Source organism: Mesoplodon densirostris, chromosome 20 (genome assembly GCF_025265405.1).
Source record: "Mesoplodon densirostris isolate mMesDen1 chromosome 20, mMesDen1 primary haplotype, whole genome shotgun sequence".
NCBI classification, from domain to species: Eukaryota; Metazoa; Chordata; class Mammalia; order Artiodactyla; family Ziphiidae; genus Mesoplodon; species Mesoplodon densirostris.
In genome coordinates, this window is record NC_082680.1 from 32,808,126 (window position 1) to 32,822,508 (window position 14,383).

At 40.4% G+C, this 14,383-nt stretch overlaps 1 protein-coding gene across 10 annotated transcripts in view; it reads right to left on the reverse strand.

Moving 5' to 3' along the window:
• The window catches only part of SLC20A2 (solute carrier family 20 member 2), a 108,134-nt gene that overhangs the window by 1,671 nt on the left and 92,080 nt on the right, over positions 1–14,383 (reverse strand). For all 10 annotated transcript variants that reach the window (XM_060085742.1, XM_060085750.1, XM_060085749.1 and 7 more), the window contains 2 exons: positions 11,992–12,177; positions 10,639–10,723 (listed from right to left, as the gene is read on the reverse strand). In XM_060085742.1, coding sequence (XP_059941725.1) covers positions 10,639–10,723; positions 11,992–12,177 — 271 coding nt within the window. The remainder of the gene's footprint in view (positions 1–10,638; positions 10,724–11,991; positions 12,178–14,383) is intronic.

Sequence of the window (14,383 nt, forward strand, 5' to 3'; positions counted from 1 at the left end):
GCACTTTTCCACCTGTATTCTGCTCTATTTGAGTGGAAGCTTAGCCAACCAAATGTTTTCTATTCCCCCTGCACTTTATCAACTAGCGATGACCGCCCTCGTTTTAAAGATTTAAAGTATCCCAGGCAGGATACTTCTTATTACAGTACGTGAACCTGCTATAAGTACACAAGGAAATGGCAATAAAGTATCCTTCTCCTGGAATAACAGCATCATAAAATGTTGGAGCTGGAGACCTCTGCAAATATCTAATCCATCTAATCCCCGTGGCTCAGTTTGCAGAGAATAAAACATTTCCAGAGGGTCTGGGGCATGAGGAGATTTGTAAATCACGGCAGGTTGAGAACTAGAGCTGAGGCCTCTTGATCTTAAACTGGTTTTCTCCACTATCTGCAACTGCCTTGCAGTCCTTGTACTTTAGCTGATTAAAAAATTAATTAACTAGATGGAGCATAAATATAATTGGATCTAAACTGTCAATCATGCCTCACAAAATGATAGAGATACTTGAAAATCAGAATGTTAACCTGGATTAAGATATTCTTCTGTACACTCGCAGTTCATTTTGTGATTTGTTGAAAATGTACAAGGGAAAACCCCACAACTTTAAGTATCTAAAAATGGAAATCATAAGAAAGTACAAATCCTGTAGCATCTCACGCCTCACTCAGGCTCTGATAAAGCTTAGAGATGTGCCCTTGGCCACTGGGAGGTGGCCCCTGAAGATCTCCAGGAAACAGGCTTCGTCTCTACTGACCCACAAATACTTCAGAGTCAGAAAGGGCCAATGAGGTTCAAAGAGCAACTGGGGTCTATTCTGGGGTCAACAGAAAAAATAAAATCCAACACTTTGCTTGTTTATGGAAGCAAACTGGAACACCAAAACCAGCAGCATATTTAAAGGCAGTTAATCTGACATTTTGACAACCCAAGCCGTGGTTAACCAGCGATTCCATACACCTCCAGGGAGCAACGAACAACCCATCAAAGGGGCATCAAAATGATCATTCTGTGTAAACCCTTTGTCTATAACCAGTGTACTGCACGAACCTGATTATCCTGCTTAGCAGTTCCTAGCACACGCCAGCCAATTGAGACTTTTTTACTGCAAAAGGACTAGCTAGGTTCTGCTGGTCCTCGAATATGGTCAAATCCACTAACACTAGTTTCCGAGATTAGACTCTCCTTGTTACCATCCCTCCAGGGCCTGTCCCTCTTCAGCGCACTTCAGCTCGGCTCACACACAGAGAACATGCTCAAGTCTCAAGGTTATCTATGCCCTCTTCCTGTGTTAAAACACTTTTCTTAGAAAAGCATAGAAGTAATATAATCATATTATAGCAAGTTTATGTAATAGGAGTGGACAATTACCCACTACTAGTGGGTTACCCCAAAACACCACTATTGTCATGTTTATATATTCCTTTCTACTATTTTTTTATAAATATACCTTTATTTGTAAACAATAGGGTACACTACTATTTCCTTTCTTTAAGAAAGTAAGCATCTTCCCGTAGTGCTCACAGACTTCATGAGTATCATGTAAAACGGTACACCCTATAGGTGGATGTACCTTAATTTATTTAAACATTTCCAATTTGCCTCTAATTTTTCCCTATTAGAAATAATTTCATGATTAATATACTCATTCATATAGCTTATATTTAGGCTTTAAAAAATAATATTCCTTGAAATGGATTATTAGTTACAGGGGGCGTTTAAAAAATATCTTGAAATCATGTGGAAACTTAGAGAAAATCTGCAAGAACTCTCATACACCCCTTACGCAAATTCACCAATTTTTAATATTTTGCCACAATCATGAAGAAACATTTTAATACCACTGAAATATCCTGTTCCTCACCAACTGCCCGCCTGCCCCCCCACAAACTTCTGCTAAAGATTTAGCAATCCAAGCTTTATTACAGGGGTTGCAAAGTGGTGATTTACCAACTCCCTTCCCATGTTATCAGATGCAATGTTACTTTGAGAAAGAACTCTTTCCTCTCCTAATGCATTTTAGGATCTTGATACCTACTGCCAAATCAGTTGTAAATGTACAAGGGCATCCATAATCTGTGAATTTCAGCATACTATAATGATCCTGTAAATTGTTCTTTTTGCTAATCAATCAACAAAACATGTGTTACTGTTGCTTTTATTTGCATATCTTTAATTACTACTAAGGCTGAACTTTATTTATATATCCAATTTTACTCCCTCTAGTCTTTAGATATAAAAATTGTCCCTTCCATAAAGATGCAAAACATGACACCAAAATATAAAACATGGGAGGTGGGGGAGGAGTAAAAAAACGTAGAGCTCTTAGAATGTGTTGGAACTTCAATGACTATCAGTTTAAAACAAGTAGATATAGGTTGATGTATATGAACTACATGATAACCACAAATCAAAAACTTATAACAGATGCACAAAAAGCAAAGAGAAAGGAACTCAAGCATAACACTAAGGAAAATCATCAAACTATAAGGGAAGAGACTAAAAGAGGAAGAAAAGAACCAAGAACTACAAAAACAACCAGAAAACAAATAAAGTGGCAATAAGTATATACCTATCAGTGATCACTTTAAACGTAAATGGACTAAATGCTTCAATCAAAAGACACAGGGCGGCTGAATAGATTAAAAAACAAGACCCATCTATATGCTGCCTACAAGAGACTCACTTCAGAGCTAAAGACACCCATAGACTGAAACTGAAGGGATGAGAAAAGGTATTCCATGCAAATGGAAATGAAAAGAAAGCTGGGGTAGCAATACTCATATCAGACAAAATAGACTTTAAAAACACAGTCTATAACAAAAGATAACGAAGGGCATTATATAATGATAAGAGGGTCAATCCAAGAAGAGGATATAACATTTAGAGACATATATGCACCTAACATAGGAACACTTATATAAAGCAAATATTAACAGACATAAAGGGAGAAACTGACAATAATACAAAAACAGTGGGGGACTTTAATTCCCCACTTACATCAATGGATAGACTGATCATCCAGACAAAAAAATCAGAAAGGAAACACTGGTCTTAAATGGCACATCAGATGATCATCTACAGAACATTCCATCCAAAACCTGCAGTATATACATTCTTTTCAAGTGCACGTGGAACTTCCTCCAGGATGGATCACACAAAACTAGTCTCAATAAATTTAAGAAGATTAAAATTATATCAAGCATCTTTTTCAACCACAACAGTATGAAACTAGAAATCAATTACAGGAAAAAAAATGGAAAAAACACTAAACAACAAAAGACTAAACAACCTGCTACTGAAAAACCAATGGGTCAATGAAGAAATCAAAGGGGAAATAAAAAGATACCTTGACAGATAAATGAAAGTAAAAACACAACTGTCCAAAATCTGTGGAATGCAGCAAAAGTAGTTTTAAGAGGGAAGTTTATAGTGATACAGGCTTACCTCAAGAAACAAGAAAAATCTCAAATAAACAACCTAACTTTCCATCTAAAGGAATTAGAAAAGGAAGAACAAAGCCCAAAGTAGCAGAAAGAAGGAATAATAAAGATCAGAGAGGGAACAGAGACCAAAAAAAAAAAAAAAAAAAAAATAGAAAAGATCAGTGAAACCAGAGATGTTTTTCCTCAAAAAAAAAAACAAAAAACAAACCAAAAAAACCCTGACAAACCTTTATCCAGACTCATGATAAAAAGAGAGAGGGCACAAATAAACAAAATTAGAAATGAAAGAGAAGTTGCAACCAATATCAAACAAGCATAAGAGACAACTACAAACAGTTATATGCCAACAAACTGGACAACTTAGAAGAAATGGATAAATTCCCAGGCACATACAATCTTCTAAGACTGAGTCAGGAATAAAAGATCTGAACAGACCAATAACTGGTATTGAAACTGAATCCATAATCAAAAAACTCCCAGTAAACAGAAGTCCAGGACCAGAGGGCTTGACAGAGGAATTCTACCAAACATTTAAATAATTAATACCTATCCTTCTCAAACTATTCCAAAAAATTGAAGAGGAGAGAACACTTCCAAACCCATTTTACGAGGCCAGTATTACCTGGATATCAAAACCAGACAAAGATGCTACAAAAAAGGAAAATTACAGGACAATATCCTTGATAAACACAGATGCAAAACTCAACAAAACATTAGCAAACTGAATTCAACAATACATAAAAAAGATAATACACCATGATCAAGTGGGATTTATTCCTGGGATGCAAGGATAGTTTAATGTCCACAAATCAATCAACATGATACATCTCATTAACAAAATGAAGGATAAAAATCACATGATCACCTCAATAGATGCAGAAAAAGCATTTAACAAAATTCCACATCCTTTTATGATAAAAAAATCTCAACAAAGTCGGTATGGAGGGAACATATCTCAACATAATAAAGGCCATTTATGATAAACCCACAGCTAACATCATACTCAATGGTGAAAAACTGAAAGCTTTTCCTCTAAGATCAGGAATGAGACAAGGATGTCCACTCTCATCACTTCTATTTAACATCGTTTTGGAAATCCCAGCCACAGCAATCAAATAAAAAGAGAGAGAGAGAGAAATAAAAGGCATCCAATTGGAAAGGAAGAAGTAAAACTGTCACTGTTTGCAGATGACATGATACTATATTTAGAAAACCCTAAGGACTTCACAAAAAAACTGTTAGAACTAATAAATAAGTTCAGTAAAGTTGCAAGATACAAGAGTAATATAAAGAAATCTGTTGGGTTTCCATACACTAATAATGAATTATCAGAAAGAGAAACCAAGAAAACAATCCCATTTATAGTCAAACCAAAAAGGATAAAATACCTGTGAGTAAATTTAACCAAGCAGGTGAAAGACCTGTACTCTGAACACTAGAAGACACTGATGAAGGAAACTGGAGACAATACAAATAAATGGAAAGATATCTTGTGTTCATGGACTGGAAGAATAATATTGTTAAAATGTCAACACTACCCAAAGCAATCTACAGATTTAATGCAAAGCCTATCAAGATATCCATGACATTTTTCACAGAACTAGAACAAATAGTCCTAAAATTTGTGTGGAACCACAAAAGACCCTGGATAGCCAAAGCAATCTTGAGAAAAGAGAACAAAGCTGGAGGTATCATGCTCCTTGACTTCAGACTACACTATAAAGCTACAGTAATCAAAACAGTATGTTACTGCACAAGAACAGACAAACAGTTCAATGGAACAGAATAGAGAGCCCGGAAATAAACTCACGCACTTATGGTCAATTAATCTATGACAAAGGAGGCAAGAATATACAATGGGGACAAAGGAGGCAAGAATATATAATGGGGAAAAAACAATCTCTTCAATAAGTGGTGCTGGGAAAACTGGACAGCTACATGTAAAATAATGAAATTAGAACATCTTCTCACACCATATACAAAAACTCAAAATGGGTTAAAGCCCTAAATGCAAGACCTGACGCCATAAAACTCCTAGAAGAAAACAAAGGCAGTACGGTCTTTGACATTGGTCTTAGCAATATTTTTTTGGATACGTCTCCTCAGGCAAGGGAAACAAAAGCAAAAATAAACAAACAGGACCTAATCAAACTAAAAACCTTTTGAACAGTGAATGAAACCATCAACAAAATGAAAAGGCAACCTACTTAATGGGAGAAGATATTTGCAAATGATGTGTCCAATAAGGGGGGAATATCCAAATATATAAACAATTCATACAACTCAATATAAAAAAGAGAAACCACCAGATTAAAAAATGGGCAGAGGACCTAAGCAGGCATTTTTTTTCAAAAAGACGTATAGATGGCTAGCAGGCACATGAAAAGCTGCTCGAAGTCACTAATCATCGGGGAAATGCAAATCAAAACCACAATGAGACATCACCTCACACCTGTCAGAATGGCTGTTATCAAAAAGACAAGAAATACCAAGTGTTGGCCAGGATGTGGAGAAAAGGGACCCCCTGTGCACTGTTGGTGGGAATGTAAATTGGTGCAGCCACTATGGAGAACAGTATGGGGGTTCCTGAAAAAATTGGAAATACAACTACTATATAATCCAGCAATTCCACTCATGGGTATTTCTCCAAAGAAAATGAAAACACTAACTTGAAAAGATATGTGCACCCAACATTCACAGCAACATTATTTACATACAAGAGCCAAGATATGGAAGCAACGTAAGTGTCCATCAACAGATGGATAAAGGAGAAGTACTGAGGCACAAGGGAATATTACTCAGCCATAAAAAAGAATGAAACGCTGCCATGTGCAACAACATGGATGAATCTGGAGGGTATTATGCTAAGTGACATAAGTCAGAGAGACACAAATACTGTATGTTTTTACTTATATGTGGAATCTAAAAAATAAGACAAATAAATATAACAAAACAGAAAGAGACTCACAGAATCAGAGAACAAACTAGTGGTTACCAGAAGGGACAGGGGTGGGGAGAAGGGTAAGAGATGAAGGGGATTAAAAGGTACAAACCATTAGGTATAAAATAAATAAGTTATAAGGGTGTAATATACAACACAGGGAATATAATCAATATTTTATAATAACTTTGTATGGAGTATCATCTATAAAAATATCAAATTACTATGTTGTACACCTGGAACTACTATTGTAAGTCAACTATAATTCAATTTAATAAGCACCAGCTAAAATAACATCATGATAACATAAAAAAGTCTCTTCATGTACTTTGCCCATTTACATATTGGAATCTAAATGTGTCTCTTATTTGTTTATGTGGAGTTTAAATAAATATTAACTCTGATATTTAATGCAAATACTTTCTCAATCCAGTATTTTGCTTTCACTTTTAAGTTTCTAATTTCATGCAATATAATATGCTATGCTTTTCTTCTGTGATTTATCCTTAGCTTGAATATTTGATAAATTCTCATTTATTTAAAATTTTCTAAAATAAAATTCTATTTTATTCTAAATTTTAAAATAGTTTAAAAACATCAAGCCATCAGATATATGTTCACGTATTTTGAGAACTGTGGGTCTACTTTTATTTTTCTAGGGTGATAGCCAGTTACTCAACTTTACTTATTGGTTAAAATTTTCCTGCCCCAAACTATATGCTCATATATACTAGGTTCTATCTCTGGTCTATCTACTTTTTCATACAAGTATCTAATTTTTTATTATTGTGGTAAAATACATAATGCAAAATTTATCATTTTAACAATTTTTAAGTGTACAGTTTAGTGGCATATAGATCCTCACTGTTTGGCAGCCATCACCACCATTTATCTGCAGAACTTTTTTGTCATCCCAAACTGAAACTCTCTGCCCATCAGCCCTCCTTCCCCCCACCCTCCTGCCTCCTGTTTCCTTATAGCAGACTTCCTATCTGGTGAGGCTACTCCTTCTTCATCGCTTTTCTCTGTAGATCATTTTATATTCTTGCTAATTTAACCTACCAAATTAACTTTAGCCTTATTTTGGAAAGTTATGAGAAAAATTTGGGTGGGCTAGTGTTTGAGGACTTTCCCACCCAATGACAGTGTGTCTCACATTCAGGTTTTCTTTTACCTCTGAGCAAAGCTTTGTGCCTTTTTCATGTACATCATTCACTTTACCAGGATTTTCAAATGTCTTTTTGGCACGTATTTCAACAGATGACCGTACGTTGTTTTCTAATGGATCGCTGAGCCGTGTGTTATTGAGGATGTCTGTAAACACCCATTTGTTGAGCCCTGTGAGGGGCCAGCCCTGCATAGGCACCAGCCCTGCCCTGTTCAGAGCCTGCATTCTGATAATCCAGAAGATCAATGTGGTCCTGCCGAAATGTTCTTTCATGATATTGTTGATGTCATTTACTAGCATCTTAAAGTTTTAAAATCAACATTCATGTGTAAACACAGCTTTCATTGTTTGTGATGTTTTTAATCAGGTTTCGGTATTAGGGTTATTCAGTATATGTTTTATAGACCAAACTGGAGAGTTTCCTGTTTTATTTTGGTTTTTTCTCCTACATTATGGAAAGTTCATATAATGTGAGAATTATCTATTCTTTTAAGATGGAAAAGATTAGCCAGTGAATCCATCTACAACTGGAGTCAGCAGTGTCCTCCTCCTTTTTGCCTTTTCAGGTGAGAAGAATTGTTTTTGGAGAACTTCCTTAATTTCTTCCTATTGCTCTGGTCAGGTTTTCCACTTTTTTTCTACTTTTTGTGTCACACTTATTTGTCATGTATATTTTTGCAAAAAATAATTCATTTTACAGAGGTTTTCAAATCCTTAGCATACAGCTCTATGGTTTTATATTTTAAAATTCTCTCCCAAATCTGTTAGGATGACTTTCGCTTTTCTAAGTTAATTCCCCTCCCATCCTTTTCTAAGAATTTGATGTTATTTTGTTAGGAAACACTTCCCTCTCCCCTTCTCCTTCACTAGTTTTGTTTTAAAATTTATTTTGCTTTTATATCCTTCTTGCTGTTTCCTGAGAATTTTTATTGCTCTGAACTTTTTATAAAATACTAATCTGAATGTTTGGTTCTTTTATTTTCCCTTTGCTCAATTAAAGCATGTAAATATATGAATTTTTATCTGAGCATAAGTTTGCTATGTATACACACACGGACACACAATTTGTTTTTTTCTCTTTTCCAAGAAATCTATGAGTATCATTTTTCAACTCCTTGATTCAACTGTTACTTAAAAAGAGCATTTAAAAATGTCCAAGGGGATACTTCCTTTTTTCAACATATATTTTTAGTTTAATTTATTTGGGATTAGAGATTGTATAGAATATCTGTTCTTATTTTATAAATTTAGTTGTGATTTTTATCATGGTCTTCTGAATTTATGACTAATTTTTATAAACGCTTCATGATACTTGACAAGAAGGCATAAAAATTTGATATATATTTATTAATTATACTGCTATAAATCAAATCCTTTATATTCCTAAGTACTTCTGTCGTCTTCATTTGTCACAGACTTAGACACATTAATTTCTGAGTCCTAACAGCTTTTGCCTTATGTTTTTAGTCGTTATGTTATTTGGATCACAAGGGGCCCAGAGTCCCATGTCTTCACTACTGATGAGGTCTTCTGTTGATATAAGGTGGTATTTGCTGCGTTCCGACTTGCCTCTTAATAAGTTGAGTGTGTTTCCAGATTAAGTCCATCACCAGGCACTAACAGCAACAGAATTACTGAGAAGTAGGGGAACCAGACAGCATCGATATTACGAGTCATCTAAGGTAGCCCTTTCATCTTCCAGATTAGAAACTGAAACCTAGAGGCTAGTGGTCCTATTTGTACTTATTTTTTAAATTGAAGTATAATTGATTTACAATGTTGTATTAGTTTCGGGTGTACAGTAAAATTATTCAGCCATATATATATTTTTTCAGATTCTTTTCCATTATAGGTTATTACAAGATATTGAGTATAGTTCCCTGTGCTATACAGTAAGTCCTCATTGTTTATATCTATTTTACATATAGCAGTATGTATCTGTTAATCCCATACCCCTAATTTATCCCTCTTCCTCCATTATCCCTTTGGTAACTATGTTCGTTTTTTATGTCTGTGAGTCTGTTCCTGATTTGTAAGTGAGATCATTTGTATCATTTTTTAGATTCCACATATAAGTGATATCATATGGTATTTGTCTTTCTCTGTCTGACTTACTTCACTGAGTATGATCATTTCTAGGTCCATCCATGTTGCTGCAAATGGCATGATTTCATTCTTTTTTTTTATAAGCCTTTCACATTTAGTGGTGCTTGTTTACAGACACACTGGTTAGAGTTTTCAGGCTGTGTGTAAATGGAGAGCCCCTCGCTGTCTTGGTCACTGCGGTACCCTTGGTGCCCAGAGTGGGAACAAACAAGCTTTTCAGAAATGACAGAAATCTACGAACCTAGGAAAATCTGCAAGTCGCTTTTGCTTTGTTGAAGTTGTTGGTGGGTATATTTGTATACAGGGGGCCCATTGGAGATATTTTAGAATTCCTCCAGGTACTGGGCAGCCCTGGGTTACGAGGCCTGGGTTCCAGCCCCAGCCCACCCCTGGGGTCCTTGGGTAACTCCCTGAAACTCGCGGGGCCTGTTTCCTCTTCCTTCATCTTTAAGGTTCCTTGTGGCTCCAACAGTCCAGGTACTAGACAAGGAATTCCCTCTCCCACTGAGTTCTAGAGCACACGACAGTGGTTAATATCATCCGGAATTCACTCGAAGCAACTTGAGTCGCTTCAACCACCTTACAGAAGAAAAAAGAACTGAAACAACCGTGTCTTACGATTCCATGGAAACGGTTTCTGCCTGCGTCTGTCCCCCTGTCAACTCCTGGGCCCCTGGGCCTACAAACACGGTTCGTGGACGCACAACCTCAATGCAAAAGCCACTGTGGAAACAACAAGAGAACCAGGACATGTGGAAGGAGGGTGAGCTCCCGCCGGGCACGCGTGGAGCGGCCAGGTCTGCGGGACGGGAGGCGATCCGAACCGCCGTCGGCGGGAAGGGCCGGGAGGGGCCGTCTGAGGAGGCAAACGCCCCCGGGAGACCCCGCCGTGACTCTTCCACCGACCGCGTGCCGAGCGCTGCCCGAGCTCCCCTCGGCCCCGGGTGACCGGGCAGGACGCGCGGGCGCCGGCCTACCTTGCAGTGCGTGGTGCTGACGGGCAGCCCGACGTTGGAGGCGGTGACCACGGTGAACGCTGAGGCCAGCTCGATGGTGAAGCCGCTGCGGAGGAGACAGGGGACGCGTCACGGGCGCTGCCGGTGGCTTGCCGGCCCTGGGTGCCCAGGCGTCACCAGGACGCTCCTTGGGTGGACTGCGCCCCACGGCATCCGCAGAACCAGGGATTGCGCTTGGCACCAACGCTTGGCATGAGGCTGCTTGCGGCCCTAAGGAGCCCTGTTTTCCCGGTATGTTTTCAAACACCACACCCTGTAGGAGCTGGGTCAGAAATTCCTGCTGAGCCGGACGGTGAATTGTCATGTCTAAAGTGGCGCAGGGAAAACTACGCTCTCGTGTTTAAGACGTGTACGTATCATAAAGGAGTGAATTTTTTCTCGGATCACTAGTTTTTCTTCAAATCAATCTTATAAGAGAATCTTTCATTAAAATGACTTTCAAGGGGGAAAAGATCTCTTACAATAGGTAGTTTCAAGTTTTAGCTGTATTTGGAAAGTTCTCCTGTGAATTTGGTATTTAACCAATAGCTCTAAAGCAGTGGTCCCCGACCTTTTTGGCACCAGGGTCCGGTTTGGTGGAAGACAGTTTTTCCACGGGGGGATGGTTCAGGCGGTAGTGCGAGCCAGGGGGGATGGTTCAGGCGGTAATGCGAGCCATGGGGAGCCATGGGGAGCGGCAGATGAAGCTTCACTGGCTGGCTCACCCTCGCCTCCCACTCACCTCTTGCTGTGTGGCCTGGTCCCTAACAGGCCACGGACCGCTGCCGGTCTGCGGACCAGGGGTTGGGAACCCCTGCTCTAGAGGATACACACTAGAAGGACCATAGGAAACCACGTGGGAGTCTCCAAACCCCACCCCAGGGCATGGGCACCCCTCCTGCCGGCTTAGCCCAGGAAGCAAAGGAAGGCTGTAGAGTAAACCTTGAAGGGCCGCAGGGGACAGCTGCCTGCAGCCAGCAGGTGGCGCTGGTGAGCAGAGGATTTTCGGGAAAGGCAGGCCCAAGAGCCCTTCTCTCCCTCCCCACCTGCTCTCTGGACCTCAGGCGGGATAAGGGCAGTGGGAGTGCGGGAGGGGAACTGGGTGCGGGTGTGGCTGCCGGTGGATTCGCTTTTTCTCTTCCCTTCCTGCTTCTCCCTCCATTCCCATCCCTCCCACTCCCGCCCTCACCTCGTGCCACCGCGGACCAGGGCTGAGCAGTGCATGAGGGTGACGGGTGAGGATGGCGCACGGGGACCCCGCTGCAGACTCGGCTGTGCAGAGAGCCACGCTGGGACGTCCAGACACACCCCCTCCGCGCCGCCCCGGCGGCCTACCTGGACGGCGTGATGGGGGTGAGGTCCTTCCCCATGGTCTGGATCACTCTTCTCCCCCAAACCCAGAGGCCTGTACAAATTCCAACCCCTCCGTAAAACAGCAGCCAGACGGGAGTCACTGCTTCTTGTAGGACCGCACCTTGTTCGTAAATCAGCCACAGAGCTACCAGGGGACCAATGGCATTACTGGGAGGAAAAAAGAGGTTAATTGTACAAACATGGTACGTGCATACAGATGACGCTGTACATGACATGCAGGGGCTTCTCTTCTTGAGAACAGCCCATCTGTCGCATTTGTGGCTTGCCTATGTAATCTACAGGTGATAAAAATGATTTAGTAACTTTCTTGGTTGTGGTTTAAAAAAAACAAAGTTTACCATCTTGACTATTTTTAAGTGTACAGTTCAGTAGTGTGAAGGATATTCACACTGTTGTGACACAGGCCTCTAGAACTTTTCATCGTGGAAATCTGAAACTCTGTACGCATTAAATAAGAACTCCCTTTGCCCCTGCCCTACCCCCGGTAACAACCATTTAACTTCATCTCTGAGTTGGAGTAGCTCTGCGAGGTTTCTCCTTAAGGGCAAGCGTATGGTATTTGTCTTTTTGTGACTAGTTTATTTCACTTAGCATAATGCCTTCAAGATTCATCCACGTTGTAGCATATAACAGAATTTCCGTCCTTTTTAAGGTGGAATATTCCACTGTGTTTGTGTGTGTATACATACACACACACACACACACCGTATCTTGTTTAGCCATTCATCTGTTGATGGACACTGGGGTTGCCTCCACGTCTTGGCTATTGTGAATAGTGCTGCTGTGAACACGGGTGTGAAAATGTCTCTTTGAGACCCTGCTTTTCATTCTTTTGGGTATAAGCCCAGTAGTGGGATTGCTGGGTCATATGGTAATTCTATTTTTAATTTTTTGAGGAATCTTCAGACTGTTTTCCACAGTGGTTACACCACTTTACATTCCCACCAACAGTGCACAAGAGTTCCAATTTCTCACATCCTTACCAACACTTATTTTGGTTTTAGAGTAGCCATATTAATGGTTGTGTGATTTGTAAATTTTTTTTTCTTCTGGCTGTGTTGGGTCTTCGTTGCGGTGCATGGGCTTTCCCTAGTTGCGGTGAGCGGGGGCTACTCTTTGCTGCAGTGTGCGGGCTTCTCATTGCGGTGGCTTCCCTTGTTGTGGAGCATGGGCTCTAGGCGCACGGGCTTCAGTAGTTGCAGCACACAGACTCAGTAGTTGTGGCACGCGGGCCCTAGAGCGCGCAGGCTTCAGTAGTTGCGGCATGTGGGCTCTAGAGTGCACGGGCTTCAGTAGTCGTGGCATGCAGGCTCAGTAGTTGTGGCTCGTGGGCTCTAGAACACAGGCTCAGTAGTTGTGGTGCAAGGGCTTAGTTGCTCTGTGGCATGTGGGATCTTCTTGGACCAGGGATCGAACCCATGTCCCCTGCATTGGCAGGCGGATTCTTAACCACTGCACCACCAGGGAAGTCCCTAATTTTTTTAAAGTACTGAAAAATCACAAGAAGTGGATACAAGTTCTTTTTTTTTCCTTTCTTTCTTTCTCTATTTCTTTCCATTTTCACTGCCAGCACAGCTACTAACATTAGCTACCAATTTGGGGCAGCCTCCCCACTATGGGATCACAAACATTACTGCTAATCATTAGTTCTCAGGCCCACCCCTTAAACTGGCTATTGTCACTCCCATTTTACTGATGAGAAAACTGATGCCAAAGTCATGTCCCTAGCAGGAAGCAGAACTGGGGTGTGAGCTTAGGACTCACTCAGGTGCTTACCCCTCCCCCCAGACCCGCTATCATCACTCAGGCCCTTGGCAGGCATGCACTGACTTTTTTGGGGGGATGCCACAGCTCTTTTTCTTTTTTAAATTAACACTTTATTTCTTTAGAGCAGTTGAAGATTCATAGCAAAACTGAGGGGAAGGTACAGCGGTTTCCCATATACCCTCTGGTCCACACATGCATAGCCTCCCCATCATCAACATCCCCACCAGAGTGGAACATGTATTACAACCGATGAACCCATACTGACACATCAGAATCATCTGAAGCCCATAGTTTACAGTAGCGTTCACTCTTGGTGTTGTACATTCTATGGGTTTAGACAAATGGATAATAAATGACATGTATCCATCATCAGGGTATCGTACAGAGAACTTTCACTGCCCTAAAAATCCCCTGTGCTGTACACATTCATCCCTCCTTCCCACCCCAACCCCTGATCTTCTGTCTCCATAGTTTTGCCTTTTCCAGAAAGTCATATAGTTGGAACCATACAGTATGCAGCTTTTCATATTGGCTTCTTCCATTCAGTCATATGCATTTAAGGTTCCTGCCTGTAATTTCATGGCTT